Genomic DNA, 15,986 nt, shown 5'->3' on the forward strand with positions numbered 1-15,986 from the left:
CTCTTTCATCAATGTTTCTAATTCTCTATCCCTCTCCCTTCCTCTCTGTAAAAAAATCAATAAAATATATTTTAAAAAGAAGAAACATAGTAACATGCTATCATTCTGGATCTCTAAATATATACAATGAGACTACACTTTATCATTCTTAAAACGTGAAACAACAATACCAACCAAATCACTTATACAACTTGGGAAAAAAGTTCTGATGACTTTTATGCTTTCATGTGTTAATATAAGTTGCAAAAACAAAACAATTTATTCCAATTTCTCTATTGCATAAGCAATTCCTAATGGACAATGACCACATAGCAGACCCAAGATCAAGAAAGAAATTTAGAAACTTAATTAGGAGAATAATTATCTTAAATCCTTTCCATACCGATTCGATCAAAAAGTTCTCCTCCACTGCAATACTCCAGAAACAGATACTGGATGTTGCCTTCTCTCCGGTGACCATAGAATTTCACTACATTCTCATGATTTAACATTTTATTGATACAGATCTCTTTCTTAATATTGTCTGGACAGTCTATGGCACGCTTCATGTCTACTATCTTCACTGCAACTGCTTCTTCAGTTCTTCTATTCACAGCAAGCTGAACCCTAAAAAAGAAAGATTGTAACATTCCAGGCGCCTGGATTCTATTTATTTTAAAACTTCAAAAAAGATTAAACACGACCCATCCAGAATTATTGCACTTTTATAAATGTATCCACCAAGGAGAAACCATGGGGATGGTTTCTGCCATGTTCTCAAAAGATACTCCTCCTTTCTGAAATATGAGGTACAACAGACAATGCAGCAAAGACGTCATTATGCTATTGAACCAAAAGTCATTCAATAAACGCTTGAGAAAATGAACTAAACTGGGATAACCATTCTAGGCCACATTCCATATACACATGCTCTATTCATTTAATTCTAATAACATGACCTAACATTTACCAATCCCGCGGTAACTGTTCTCAGCACCGATGGGGTCAGTACCATGACTGCCATCTTACAGCTAAGGAAACAGAGGCAGCAACAGTATCAAGAAGCTCGCGGCCCCGGCCGGGTGGCTCAGTTGGCGGGAGCATCGCTCCCTACACCAAAAGGGTGCAGGGTCAGCCCCTGGTCGGGGCACAGAGGTTTCCCTCTCACATGGATCTCTCTTCCTCTCTCTCTCTCTCTTCCTCCTTCTCTAACACCAACATATACAGACGCTGCGATGAGGCTTAAGAACAAAACAATGATCGGTATGTGACAGGCTGAAGATCTGACACCAGGCGGCCTGGCTCCAGAGTCCGTTCTTTTGTTCATTGGAAACACGATGCCTAAAGCCCAAGAAGGAAGCGGTGGCAGGAGAAACGGACCTCGGCGCTGGACAAAGTCAATGTCAAAGAAAACAAAGCGCTTACAAAAGATCGCACAACTTCCGTTCCCCAGAAGTCTGGGATTTCACAGGCACAGGTCCGTTTCCTAAGGCCCCGCTGTGTTAAAATAACTCCAAAACGACGCCCAGGGGCTCAAACCAGACAGAGGGGGGCAAAGCAAGCGGGAAAGCGGGGGGCGAGGACGCGGACTCACTCTCCGTAGGCACCTTCCCCGAGGGTCTGCACCAGGTCCCAGTCTTCCACGAAGGGCACGGCCATGGCTCCAATGCGCACCGCGGCTGCAAGGGGCGGGACCCAGGAAAGAGGGGGGTGAGGTCGCTGAGCTTCGCGTCGGCCAGGAGTCCTCCATATAAATAACAGCTCTTCTTTCCCCTGACATCCCATCACCCAGATCCTACCCCCGTCTAAACCACAGGCCAGTCTCCCAAATCCTGGCGTCCGATCCTGTAAATCTCCATCCCCACGCCCAACGAATGCGCAGGGTCGGCCCCTCGGCAGCGGAGGAACTGTAGCAGTTGTGATGGAGTCGGGGGACAATGCCTCGCGGTGGGTGTAGAGAAGGGGCAAGAGGGGTCAGGGGAGGGGGAAAGATAATCACGATCACCGCGGCCCCTCCTCCCCACCCCACAGGGTCCCCCGGGGCCGGGTGGAGCCCGGGGCGGGGCCAAACTGCCCCGAGGGGCGGAAGGCAGGGCCGGGAGGCACGCAGACTAGCAGCGGGAGGTCTCTGCAGTCCCTCTGCCTCCGGCGCCCCGTGCCACCCTCCTCCTCCCTCTGGGGCCGCCGGGGGAGTCTCTCCGAACCACTCGCCGTGCTCTCCCAGCTCATGCGGACCCCGAAACCCCTCTGCAGACTCCCTGCCTACCCCACCCGCCGCCCTTCTCACCAGGCCGTCCTCTGCCCGCCACCGCAGGAATCCAAATGCAGCGCTTTTCCCGCCAAAACTGGAGCGCGTCACACTGTCGCAAACGCGCGCGCCCTGGCCGTAAAGCAGGGAGGCGCGCTTTCCGGTTCGCGAAGTTGGGCAGCTGGGCGGCTCCGGGAGGCCGGCGCGGCAGCCCCACAGGTGTCAGCTGCGCCCGGGCTATTGTGAGTCGGGAGGTGCTGGCGGCGCCGGAGACCCGGGAGACGGACGTGCGCGAGGCTGGGTTTCCACCCGTGGGCGCCACGACGCCGGCTCTGCGCCTCCGAGTATCTGCCCGGCGACCTGTCCGGTCCGGTCACTGAAGTGAGGCGCAGACCCCCAAGAACCGGGCTGGGAAGGACGAAGGCGGCGGCGGGGGCCTCAGAGCCTGGCCCCTCAGTCCCTGGAGAGGAGGCCTCGGACGAGACCTCCCGCGGTCGGAGGGAGAGGATGACCCTGTGCCCTGTGCGGCCTGAATGGACTCCTCGGCAGCACCGGCAGCACCTGGGCCCCGCGGTTTGCAGGAAGAGCCTCCGGGTCGCTTAGTCCCACCCGCCTTTTTGGGAGCGTGGGAGGCGCAGGCAGGTAGGTGGCGCAAACACGCTGTCCCGCCTCATTGTACCAAGCACATTGTCAGTGACCAGTTTAAGGAGGGAAGTAAATTCTGGGGAAATGCGCCTGCTTTAGGATAAAATAACACGGAACACTCAGGTAGGTATTCCCCCTTGGCAGTACCTGACCGGGAACTCGAGGCACAGGCAGTGTCATCTCCATTCAATTCTCCAGTTCTTAAATCGGCCACGTACATTGATCGTAGCTCGATTGTGTTACTGGTCATGGAGTAAAATAAGTATAAAATGTTACACAAAAATGCACAGGTAACCAATGTCACTCCAATACGTTTTTAAACCCGTGTTTTAATATTTTAAAAAATAGGTTCTTATCGATTAGAGAGAGAAACATCCATGAGAAACATGGGTCAGCGGCCTCCTGCACACTCCCTGCCGGGGGCCAGGGGCCCGAGCCAGCTCCCGGCATATGCCCTCCTGACAGGGCCTTGAACTGGCGGACCTCCCGGTGCATCGGTCGAACCTCAGCCGCGGAGCCCCACCAGTCGGGCCAATAAATTTCACTTTTAAAAACGCACACATCTGCTTTAAAACATCACCAGAGCGTTTCAAAATGCCTATTTGAGACGTTTTTAACCATGACTTCACGGGTTAGGTTTCCTGTAATAAAGCTTTCACATGTTTTACTACATTTTCTCTAATTTAATTTGTGCACTGTGTGCTGCAGACAAAGACTATGGAGAAAGGAAGAGGGGGACCTGCTCAGTTTCTGTGTGTGTGTGAATGGAATTAGCCTAAAAAAAAGCGGGGGGGGGATCCCCGTTTCAGGTAGAATACAGTTAAAGACAGCCCCGTGGGAGAATGACTGCACACAATAGCCTCTGTTGCCTTCTGAAACCTTACTAAAATAGTAAATCTTTAAAAGGCACAAGAGAAGAGTATGAGAAACGAGATTTTGGCAGGTGGAAAGTCTTTAGATAAAACAAAGATGAATCCTAGAGCCAACTATGGGAAAGCAGAAAAGCAACTTGCTTTACATCACAGAACTTCCAAAAGGCTCGGGTTAGTGACACCAGGTAACTGAAATGTAGGTGAAGGTGGGGCTATGGAGGGTAGGTTGAAAGACGAGGTAAGAAGCAAATAGACCCTTGGATCCTCTCACTTTGTCCCAAAGCTGATACAGGGCTTGAGAGGGTAACTACATGGTATCTGAGCTGGAGAGCATCAGGCAGTTAAAAGTTAAAGGCTTGGGTATCTTATTGAAAACAAAGGGATTAAGTGTCAGTTTATGCAAAGAAGTTTACTGGCTGCACGTCTGACATGCTTGCTCAAAAGCCTTCTTTCCCCACTTAGAAATATGGCAGCCTGCCTGTGTCCTTGGAGGATTTACAAGCCTTCTCAAGGGAAGGTTACCTATATAAAAGGATCTAAAGATGCCAATACCAGGGATTTCCAGCCAGATCACAGGAGTGAGGCCCACATTCAAAAAGCCGGACTCCTTTCCCCAAACAGACCTTCCAGTCTGTTTTAGGGTCCCACTTTTTTTTTCTTTTTAAAATGTTTTTATTGATTTCAGAGAGGAAGGGAGAGGGAGAGAAACATCGATGATGAGAGAATCACTGGCTGGCTGCCTCCACACACCCCAAACGGGGGATTGAGCCCACAACCCAGGCATGTGCCCTGACTGGGAATCAAACCGTGACCTCCTGGTTCATAGGTTCATGTTCAACCACTGAGCCACACCACTGGGCTAGGGTCCCACTCTTCAAAAGAGCAGACAACTAAGAATTTGTAAAGGCCTTTAATATGAAAGATGTCAAAACAAAACAGAAAAACACTTCTTGGACATTAGAAAATGTGATAGCAGAAAATAGGGAAACTACATAGACAGATTGCAAAAAATATTTTTTAAGGAATCTTCCAGAACAAAGCATATAGATGGAAAATAGAATAAGAATATTGGGTGATTAGTCCAGGAAGTCCAGCATCCAAATAGCTTATTTTTCAGAAAGAGAAAAAGAATTAGGGGAAATCCACAAATAACTCAAGGATATTTCTCAGAACCTCAGAACTTGACTTTCCAGACTTAAAAGTTTAAAGTACCCAGCATAATGGATGATCCACTATAAGACACATCATCGGGAAAATTCGAAACATTACATACAGAGAAGACCCTAAGAGGTCTGGGGGTGGAAGTGAGAGGGAATGGACTCATGCAAAAAAGTCAGAATCAGAACAGCATTGCATTTCTCAGCATTTAGAAGAGAAAACACAATGGGCCAATGACTTCAAAATAATTCTAAGGAAAAGTTTTCACATCCTGGAACTCTATACCTAGCCAACCTGTTGTGATGTGAGACATGCAAGATCTCAAGAAATTTATCTCCCACACACTTTCTCAGAGAGGCAGTTAGAGGTAACAAAATAAGAAAGAATTCAGATTAACATACATAACATGACAGTGAAAGGATATACCAACTAAAGAGGTGTGTAACAGACGTAAAGAATAAATCAAACCGGTACATACCAAAACAAGACATCTCTAAGACATACCCAATGAGTCTGAGCATATTAAAAGAAACTTGAAACAAATAAATGAGAGCTTGGGGAGAAATTAGTGACAAATACAAAAAAAACAATGAAAAAACTCCCTCCAAAAAAGTTATGCAGGAATAAAACAAAGTAGCAACAGTATACCACATGGCCTAGTTGTAAAAAGCCATACGGTAAAAACTACGGAGCTAACCTAAATCATAACTATAATAGAACCTTAAACTGGTCCGTGGGAATAGCAGGATGGTGAAAAAGAGCTAAATCTTCAATTTCCACACCAGAAAGTCAACAGATGATACCCCTAAGATAGAAAATCCAACATATGGCAAAATAAAGCAAGTTATTTAATGAGATGGAGGTAAATAATGTGAGAATCCGCAGAGTTAAAAGTGGTTGCCCCCAGGGAGTGGAAAACTGTTGTTGCTTTTTAGAATTGAGTTTTTTTACACTAAGTGTGAAAAAGTGTAACAATGAAAATGTTAATTTTTCAAAGACAGCTTCATGCAGCCTAGGAAGTAACAACATTAGAATCACCAAAGCAACAACTACAGTGATAAGTTAAAGGGTTATCCCATATTACTATAGAGAAAGACCATTAATAATCCCTAAATGGTATTACTCATATTGGTAAAAAGAAATTTAAAAAAATAAAACAAGCCTCAGAATAACCTCTTTCAGTAGGGAGGAATTCTGTATATAAATCAAGTAATGTATTTACGTACAGTAAATCAAATATTGCATCAAAACTAAATCTCACAGTTAAAGCACTTGGTATATAAACTGGTTTGGAAGGTTAAGTTTCCTGGGTACGTAAGTATACCTGAGCATACCCTCCAGGAGCACCATTTTGACTTATCTAAAAGCCATGTACTTGCTCCTGTTTCTTCAACAGGTAACACTAAACAGTTACCTTGTGTATTTCTTTTAATGACTTATGGTTTATATACTTCACTGTATATGTCCTGTGTTGTAAGATACATAGTGTCCTACTGTATTGAACATTTAATATTTATCCCGACATTAAATAGTATTATCCATAGGACTACTGTGCTTTGAGTTAAAATTTTTAAGTTTCTCTTCCCCTTTATTGTAGTCAGGCTAGGCCTGCTCTCTAGGTACTACTGATAGCAATTCCTCCTTCTAACTTACTAGTATAGCTCATTTGGCAAGGACTTCAAAACCAGATTGTTGAGATTATTAGTGGTATGGTACATAACAACAAATAGACAGAGACTAAGGGATAAAATAGCTCGCCCCAAATAACCACTAGAGTTTTAGTGCCTAAACTAAAGGAAATGAGCAAAGACACATCTACTATATCATGGATAAGTGAGAGTACTAAAGAGCTGGATTTCAAACAGATATGCATGATTATATTTCAGCTGATTCAAAAATACCTATTAAACATCAAATTGTATATATAATGTTGGAGGAGTTTCTTCCTCCACTGAGAATCAGAATAATAATAAACTCTTTGCCTTGAATCTTCAAAACTGCTGATTTATTCTCACTTGATTTATTCCTGCTAAAAAAAGAATGAAAAAAAGAAAAAAGAAAAAAACCACCTAGCTAGTCCCAAAGAATAGAGATCAGGTCTGGCCAGCCACCTTCTCTCCCTCATAAAGTTGGAGCTCCCAAGGATGAGATATGTTGAGAACAGAGACGTGATGGCAACACCGCTGCCTTTCCTACCCAGAAATGGCACTCCTCTAGTCCCACATTATTCATTCAATAGAAGTTTATTGAGCACCTACTATGTGCACGGCATTGTGCTCAGTGCTGTAATTTTTGAAATGACAAAATTGTTTGTATATGTAGGATCTGACCCAGCCCTTGAAGTTTTCCTGACTTGATAAGGACAGTATGCCCCTACATAGCTGATTTAGGAAGCTAAAAACAGGGATGAGGCCTGCTTTCTGTCCTTTTATCAGCCCAGCATAAACTTCTGCCTTCCTCAAATCAGTCAAAAATAAAAACAAATAAGGCACATTAAAAAAAAAAATTTCCCTCCCTTTAATTGACCAAAGTAAAGCCATGACATTTCATTTGGTAACCTCTCAGAATTATAAAAAAAAAAAATCATTGCATTTGGCCCAGCCCATATTACCCAGGGCAAAACTTCCAGACAATTCTAATCCCATCGTGCTCCGTTCTTATAAACTGCATATTTTAAAAACATCTTCAGCGTCCTAAATGTGACGCGCTCAGTGCGAAGCATATCAGAGCTGGACGTAATGTTTATGTCCTTGACAAGCCTCGATTATCCAGGTCCTTTACCTACAACATAAAGATGTCAGTTTAACATTACAATCAGATCAATTTAGGACAGCTGGTCTACTGAGTTGGGTCACCCAGACGGGGACGGATTATGTTGGATTCTCCTGCCCAGTTTGGCTTTGTGACTAAATGAGCACTGGTTTGAGACTAGTTACCTCTGCTTAGCCTTTGAAATACCTCTGTGAGGAGCATTTATAAATTATCTACCTTCCAACACATCAAGGTTCTCAATCTTATGTTAGAGATATAACACACTTAAGTGACTCTATGCCATAAATTCTTCAGTAGCTCGAAAGCACACACACACACTTTCTCCACCCCACCCCTTACCCCACTAAAGCCTGATAATCATTAAAAGATCAAGTCCAGCCCCAAATGGAAATATATCACTGACAACATTGCCACAATGACAGCAGACCAGGGTGTTTTCTAAGAACAATCTAAATAAAAACAGTAAAATTCGGAATGAATTCCAAGCTACTTTTCAGACATTAGAAATGTCCCTACTTTAGAAATATGTAGTCCACTTTTAGCACTAGAACCAATGTGCAAAGATGACAGTATAACATCTGCTCACCTTGTATATCCTTACTAGCCAGTGCTCTGTGGTATAAGCTTCCTCCAGGACATCAAGTTCAAAGTCTTTATTCCCAATCTCAGCATTCCGCACACGGTCAAAACCTGGTGGACGCTCTAGAAAGGGACAAAAAATGGGATACACTTCTTTCTACAGTGCAGATTTCCTAAGGAAATAGTAAATCAATTTGGTGAGTCATCTACTAACTGGAATGTTATTCCTCAGCCTGTAGTTTGTTTAGAAAGTAGGACCTGCAGAAAGGATGTCAAAAGTAAGGGCAAATCCAGTGTTACCCTAACTCAAGTCCTCTCCAAGATGATGATGCTTCTTGTGTCTTCCAAGAGGGAGGAGGCTGACTTCCAAGCCCCTCTGTTCCTGAGGAGTGCTACACAGAAGCCTCTGTGATACACTAATAACCCTTCCATGGATCAGAGAAAAACCTATCAGAAGTCAAAGGCCTGTATCTGGTTCAGAAATTGTCCCTAGTGCAGAACTAAAAAGTTGAAGTTAGAAGGAAAGACTTAACCTTAATTACTCTCGATGTATTTATCTAATTAAACGAAAAGTCCTTTAATCTATCCCTCTTCATTCCTTTCTCCATTGTAATTCCTCTTACTGAGAGACAATAAAAAGTAATGGGTAAAAGCATAGACTCTACAGCCAGATCACCTGAGTTTCACCTGACTCTGCCACTTACTATGTGACTTTGGGCAGTTAAGTATCCTATTTGTACCTTAATTTCCTCATATATAAAATGGGAATAATATTGATATTTACTTTTTGGACTATTGAGGGGATTAAGTGAGTCAACAGATGTAAGGCCCTTAGAGCCTCGCACATGAAAAGCACCGTGTTAGCTATTAATGTTACTATTGCTATTAATGCTGCTAAGAATCACTCACTGGCTTCTGTGTACACCTGTCCAAAGCGGTAGTAACACATCTTGTACATAAGGCAGTTGAGCAGCACTGGAGAACCCTCCCGGTCCACACGGAATTCCCCTGTTGGAGTATAATAATCATGCTCCTTGATATGTCTGCCTGTGTCTGTGCTCCCTCCAATCCGGACCATCCACAGAAACTTGTTGATATCTAGGGAAAAAAAGAAAAAGAAAGAACTGCTGCATTACAGAGGTTGCTGGAGCTAAACCATCTAATGAAAAGCTCACTATTTCTAAGGAAATTCCCCAAATATTTTTCTAATAGGGAATGGCACCATTTAACTCATTTATAAAAACTGGAAAGACAATTTGTAGATAAAACATTTTCCCTCAAAATATACAGCTTGTCCTATAGATTACTAGACTGCTATAATCCTATACAATTGGTCCAGACTTAAGTCATAACTGAAATTAGGTCCAGGTATTAGCTGGGGCTGAGCTGTCCCATACAGTAGCTACTAGCCATATGTAGCTACTGAAACTTAAAATGAGGCTAGTCCAAATTAAGATGTGCTCTAAGTATGAAACAGTCCAAAAACAAAACAAAGTGTGTAAAACATCTTGATTACATATTGAGTAATAATATTCAGTTAAATAAAATTATTAAAATTCATTTCCAGGGGGTGTGGGGAGTTAGAAGAAGGTATAAGGGGGGATAAATGGTGATGGAAGGAGACTTGACTTGGGGTGGTAAACTCACAATGCAGTATACAAATGGTGTATTATAGAATTGTACATCTGACACCTATATAATTTTATTAACCAATATTTCCAAATAAATAGACTGGCCTTATCAGATAATTGTATTAAATAAATGGTCTTAAACAATATCAAAAAAGCAGTTGTAGTAATGGGGGGAATGTCACCCCAATAAATTCAATTAAAAAGTTAAGTACAAATAAATAAATGAAATTCATTTCCCCTATTTCTTTTTACTTATTTTGATCTGGCTAACAGACATTTTAAAATGACTTATGTGGCCCCGGCTGGTGTTGCTCAGTGGTTGAGCATTAACCCCATGCACCAAGAGGTTGCTAGTTCCATTCCCCATCAGGGCACATGTCCAGGCTGCGTGAGGCACAATATATATAAAACATTTTAAGCTGGGAGATTATTCTATGGCTTAAACCTACTAAAAAACATTAAATCTAAGTTCATTTCAGAAGCTTTATGTTGTGGTTGTGGAACTGCTCCTAGACCTTAAACAAGTATAGCATGCTGTACCTACATGAGAAATATTTACATTTACTTTCTACTTGTTGCCAAAAAAACAACTCAAGTTGCAAATACTTAGGAACTTCCCCAACTAAGAAAATATGTTAATAAGATAACAGAAGGACAGAAAAATAGGAGCGTCATCTAGTTTTCTTAGAAACTAGGCCCTACAGCCAGAAGTAGAATCTAGTACATTACCATCAGAGGAATACCCAGTAAGGCCTCCAAATATGACCAACACGTAGCTAACATCAAGCTCCCTCATGATCTCATAGGCTTTTTCTTCTGTGGATGCCATTGCCTAGAAAAAGACACGCACATTTCTCAGAACAAAATTCCAGGTCATTTGATCCCTCATGGAGAAATACTTCCCACTAGACCCTGTGGGCCAAACACTCAAATGAACCCTTTACCTTACCTGCCCTACTCGAGAAATATGGGTATTATTCCACGTGTTATTGTCCACTAAAATCGTCCGATTCGCCATAGCTGTAATCTGGTAGCCATAATCCCACCATGACATGACCTTAGCATCCTGAAAGAAGTAATGGGAAATGAAAATAACAAACTTCTCACTGCCTCCAAAAATCACATACAAGAAATGGAGTGGAAGGGCATCTGATAGGAAATGAGGCATGGCTAATTAATCAACTTCTTCACAAAATAATGCATGCAACAGAAAATAAATCTTTGCATCTGGTCCTACATTTATATACAATCATGAAATTTCAGTGCAAATTATACAATCCAACATTCCTAATACTTTCATTGTAGATCACTTTTTTACAAACAAGTATAATGGAGTATGAGGTATAGGGGACTGATCAATATTTCCAAATAGATTGGCCTCACCAGATAATTGTATTAAATAAATGGTCTTTAATAATATTTTAAAAATCAGTTATAATAATGGGGGGAAATACAAATCACAGGATATAATGGGAAAGGATTACAAAATTCTTAGTTTTGACTCTTCACGAATCTCACTCAGAAGTGCTATTTCTAATAGCTACTGCGAAGGAAATCACTTCAGATTCTCAGAGGTATAAACCAAAATGTTAAAAGTGGTTATCATTAAGTGATCACATTATGGAAAATTTGTCTTTTTTCTTCTATTTGCTGACTTTTTTACAATGAACATGTATTATTAATCTGTAACTTTTTTCTTCTTATATAACTGTGATAGTCCACCTCATGATAAAATCACCATCAATACCAGTAAGGATAGAAATCCTGAATTGAATGGAGGTGACCTTTAAAGCTCACTCAACACTAGAGTCCTATAGTTACAATTTCTCCAAGTTTTCCACCCATCTAAAAGCTTTGATTCACCATAACATCAAATGTCTCCCCCTTTACCCTACCCAGAACCCCACTTTCCCCAAATCTTTACCTCTGGAGTATTGTGACGAAGCCAATAGTACGCTTCTCGAAAATCATCAAAAATGATTCTACTGCCATCCCCACCACGAGCAGACAGCACAATGGAGGGAGAAGAGTAGGCCTCACTGGTCACCCAGGTTGAATGAAAGGTGTAGGTAATGAGAAAGAAAGCCATGACCAATATCATCCCACTTGCCACCTAAAGAAGGAAAAAATGTGTTATAAAACCAAATTAAATTTACACAACACAGAACAGCTTCTTACACACAGTCAATAATAAAATGAATCAAAGTAAGTCAGGGGCTGTATAAGTTAATTTATGACAGTCCTCTCACTCCCTTACTCAAAAACAAAAACGTACACAAACATACATAGACACACACACACACAGTTTCCCAAGCCTGTTCTTAGTGTTGCTTTATACTCACTTCATTCTTAATAGGGTAGGTAGAATCCTGTTGCTTTTTGCTCTTCTTGTCTGGACGACTGATGTCTAGATTCTTCATATAGGTGGACAGTACCTGGGAGACTCCAATGCCAGAAAGAATGCACATAACAGGTGCCAGCACCAGCATCAGACGCACCTAAGAGGCAGGAAGCAAGATTACAGTCTAATCTGTGTTTTACAAATTATAGTTTTCAACCTATGCATACATCATAACATTAATTTAGGGGTTTTTAACAAATATGACTTTTCAATGAAATAGAACAAAATAGAAGAAAAAATCTACAGTAGTATAAGTATATATTTCTTAACCTTTGTTTTTCAGTTATACATATATGTATGTATGTATGTATGTATGTATGTATGAGAGTCTTGAGTAATATTAACCATATTTCTTAACTATGGTTTGGGATCAAAAACGTGTGAGAAACAGTCTTGTTACAATATGTAAAATCTCTCCTGTTTTAACAACTTAAAAAGCCTCCATCATCTCCCTTTTTAAGACATCCAGAAAGAGAAGGGAAGGCACCTGCCCAGGGTCACTTTCTCCAACAAGTGCAGTAGTGCCTGTCCCTAACACAAGGTCATGAATACAAGAAAGCTGGGCCCCGCAATCAGAATGCATGAGTGCTCACACCTTCCAGTGAAGGATCAACCAGTGAGCAGCTTTACAAGGCAGCCCTCGAATGCTCAGAGGGAAGCATGTGCACAATCATCAGAACTTTCTGAATTCTGCTATGCAGGAAACAAAAAAGCACCCAGAGTTAGGAATGAAAAGGTGTGCTAGGACTGAGGGAATTCCTCACCATGACAGCTGAAAAGTACATGCTGGTCACACCGTACATGATGATGAAAATCCGGGCATCGGACAGGTTGCTAAAGCAGTAATAGAGACCAACTACAAGAGTAAAAGTAAAAAGTAAGCAGTTAAAAAAACAATCATACATACATGGAAAAATGTTCACTACAGCACTCTTTAAAATAGCAAAGAATCAGAAACCACATAAATGTCCAACATTAAGAATGAAACTTATAGCATATTTTATAAATAAAATAAAATACAATTAAAATACTGCTACAGAGATTATGGACCATTTGCCTTCTCCATTACACATCTCTGTAGTTTTAAAAAAGTTAACAAATGATATATCTTAAATATTATTTCTCTAAAACAATACTAAACAGAAATTATCATGATTCCTTATGAAATTAAAATAATCGAGGAAAACTAGCATTTAATTTTTATTCAATAAATAATTGGACAAATATCTATCAAAATGTTAATAGTAGCAACAGATATGTGGTGAGAACTGAAATTTTTAACTTTTTTCACTTATATATTTTTTACAATAGATAACTTAGTTTCATAGTAAGAAAAAAATGTAAAAGTTATTTTACAAAACGGGAAATTCTAAAACATATCTGGATTGGCCGGAAGATACATTAGATCAGTGGTTCTCAACCTTCCTAATGCCGCGACCCTTTCATACAGTTCCTCATGTTGTGGTGACCCCCAATTTCATTGTTACAAATTGAACATAATTAAAGCATAGTGATTAATCACAAAAACAATATGTAATTATATATGTGTTTTCCAATGGTCTTAGGCGACCCCTGTGAAAGGGTCGTTCGACCCCCAAAGGGGTCGCGACCCACAGGTTGAGAACCGCAGCATTAGATGAAGAGGCTCTACAATCAGCCAGGCCCATTCTGGATTTCAATATTGCTGATTAATGGGGAGGACCCAGGGATGGGCATTGGGAGAGAGGTACACTAGAATTATTCACACACACACATACACCCTGAATACAAATTTTCACACATAAGTGAGCAGAAAACTGAGGTTCTGAACTTTCCAGGGTCTGCAACTATTCAATTCTAACATCTACTCTGCTTCAGGAAAAAATGCTTAGCCATCATCCTCTGTACTGCACAGGTACGTAGGCAAAGAACAAACACAAGGATGAGGGTATTTTACTTATTTTGAAACAAATGGTGACGCTTACAAAGAAGGGCACTTTAGAACACAAGGCAGACAGACCTGGAAACATGAAGACAAGAAGCTGCAGGTCAAAATAGTATGAAGACCAGGTCGTAGGCTGATGCTCAGACACAGAAGCAATGATGGGGATGTTGTTCTTCGCATAGGAAGGATCCAGCAGTGAGTAGAAACGCCCCGTCCAGGGAGATATTTTTCCTGGCAGCAAAGAGAACAAATATTTCACAATCACTCCTGAAACAAAGTAACATCTAATCCTAACTAATCACAACTTCTCATTCAATAAGATTCTCTGAGACAGAAGGACTAGGTTTTTGTTTAAATGTCATCAATACTTGGAGAATTTTACTCCTTCCCTTTTTTCAAACTGGAGAGTACTTTCGTCAGTAAAGCAAGCAAAATAGAGTCAGGCTGTGCATAAACTCAGACGGGAGGCAGAAGTGCATCCCAGAAGGGTTTAGGCCAAATCTGGTCAAACCAAGGCCAACTCTGCAAGTCAACTATGTCCTCTAGTGCTGCTCTGCATTAGACAATTCACAGAAACTTGGCAAATAAAATCAGCCTCTGTGAAGTGGAAGTGAGGAAAATGTGTAACTAAACTCCTGTGGTGTCGTGCATACAGGATCAGATGAGCCCATGCTGTAGTGTTTGGCAAGCAATGTTAGGACTTCTCCCATCCTACCAACAGGAACCAAAAAAGGGAAAAGAAAAAAAAGAGTAATTAACCCTCCAATTCCCTTTCCCATCGGATCTGAACACCGATCTTGGTGGTCGCAGAGGAGGAAAAGTAATAGTGAAGCTGGCTTCACAGTGCCTCCAGCCTGTGGGCTAGTTTCAAACAGGGTTAAAAAAACTAAAAAAAAAAAAAAAAGAGACTGTACCCTTTTATGTAATGATGTTTACTTTGAATTTATATTAGTTCACACAAACATTCCATCCATGCTTTTGTTCCGGCCCTCCGGTCACGTTTAAAAAAAAGAGTAATTAGCAAGATAAGATACGGTCCTTTGATCAAGTGTGATTCTTCTGAGATTAACAGCTGCTCTAACAAGACATCCTTTGCTATGCTGAATCCAAACAGCAGGCTGACAAGTGAAATAAAAGTTGAAGAAGTAGGACTTCATATATTTATAATGAAAAGAGAAATAGGAGAAAAAGAAGGAATCTTTCTTCACCCATATTTTTGGAGTTTACATTTAATACTAAAAGACATGAACCTTTCCTACCTGTCAGCATGAGGAGAGTTCCCACGGTGAGAAGGACAAAGCCGACCAGGGAGATGACACTTCGAAAAAGAACTTCAAATTGCTGTGGGTTCAACTTGCTGCGCAGATAATCCACAAAGGCATGGATCTGGCAGAGGCCAAAGACCCCAAAGGCTGCCATGTGCTCTGATGAGAGGACAGGCTGTTGGTGAAAACATATGTATGAGAATAATGTTAGAAAAAGAATGGGTCCAGCCTAAACCTGAATTACCCTGACCTAATTCAATGGGTCAAATGAGTTCTGAAGCCACCAAGGAACTAGGGACAATCTAGAGGAGGGTCTAATTCACCTGCTATATTTTCCAATATTTTCTATCACATCTCTGGCCTTGCTCAGGCGATTCTTTTAGCCTGGATTGCAATTTTCTCATCCTAAAATTTGCATTCACTGAAATTCTCATCACTGAAGGCACAATGCAAATATCATTTCCTCCTAATCTGCCAAACTGAAATCCATCACTCCCCTCCATGTTCCCTGA

General features: G+C 41.4%; 2 protein-coding genes across 3 annotated transcripts in view; both read right to left on the reverse strand.

Moving 5' to 3' along the window:
* The window catches only part of CHEK1 (checkpoint kinase 1), a 12,332-nt gene extending 10,344 nt beyond the window's left edge, over positions 1-1,988 (reverse strand). The window contains exons 1-2 of the mRNA XM_006775102.2: positions 1,574-1,988; positions 383-606 (exon numbers count right to left, since the gene is read on the reverse strand). Coding sequence (XP_006775165.1) covers positions 383-606; positions 1,574-1,764 — 415 coding nt within the window. The 5' untranslated portion in view covers positions 1,765-1,988. The remainder of the gene's footprint in view (positions 1-382; positions 607-1,573) is intronic.
* A 2,651-nt stretch (positions 1,989-4,639) lies between these two features.
* STT3A (STT3A, subunit of the oligosaccharyltransferase complex (catalytic)) overlaps positions 4,640-15,986 on the reverse strand; it is a 20,811-nt gene continuing 9,464 nt past the window's right edge. For both annotated transcript variants that reach the window (XM_006775062.2, XM_006775063.2), the window contains exons 9-18: positions 15,469-15,649; positions 14,285-14,440; positions 13,050-13,141; positions 12,227-12,382; positions 11,809-11,997; positions 10,834-10,950; positions 10,614-10,716; positions 9,163-9,351; positions 8,261-8,376; positions 4,640-7,683 (exon numbers count right to left, since the gene is read on the reverse strand). In XM_006775062.2, coding sequence (XP_006775125.1) covers positions 7,645-7,683; positions 8,261-8,376; positions 9,163-9,351; positions 10,614-10,716; positions 10,834-10,950; positions 11,809-11,997; positions 12,227-12,382; positions 13,050-13,141; positions 14,285-14,440; positions 15,469-15,649 — 1,338 coding nt within the window. In that variant the 3' untranslated portion in view covers positions 4,640-7,644. The remainder of the gene's footprint in view (positions 7,684-8,260; positions 8,377-9,162; positions 9,352-10,613; positions 10,717-10,833; positions 10,951-11,808; positions 11,998-12,226; positions 12,383-13,049; positions 13,142-14,284; positions 14,441-15,468; positions 15,650-15,986) is intronic.

Source organism: Myotis davidii, unplaced genomic scaffold (genome assembly GCF_000327345.1).
Source record: "Myotis davidii unplaced genomic scaffold, ASM32734v1 scaffold148, whole genome shotgun sequence".
In the NCBI taxonomy this organism is placed as follows: Eukaryota; Metazoa; Chordata; class Mammalia; order Chiroptera; family Vespertilionidae; genus Myotis; species Myotis davidii.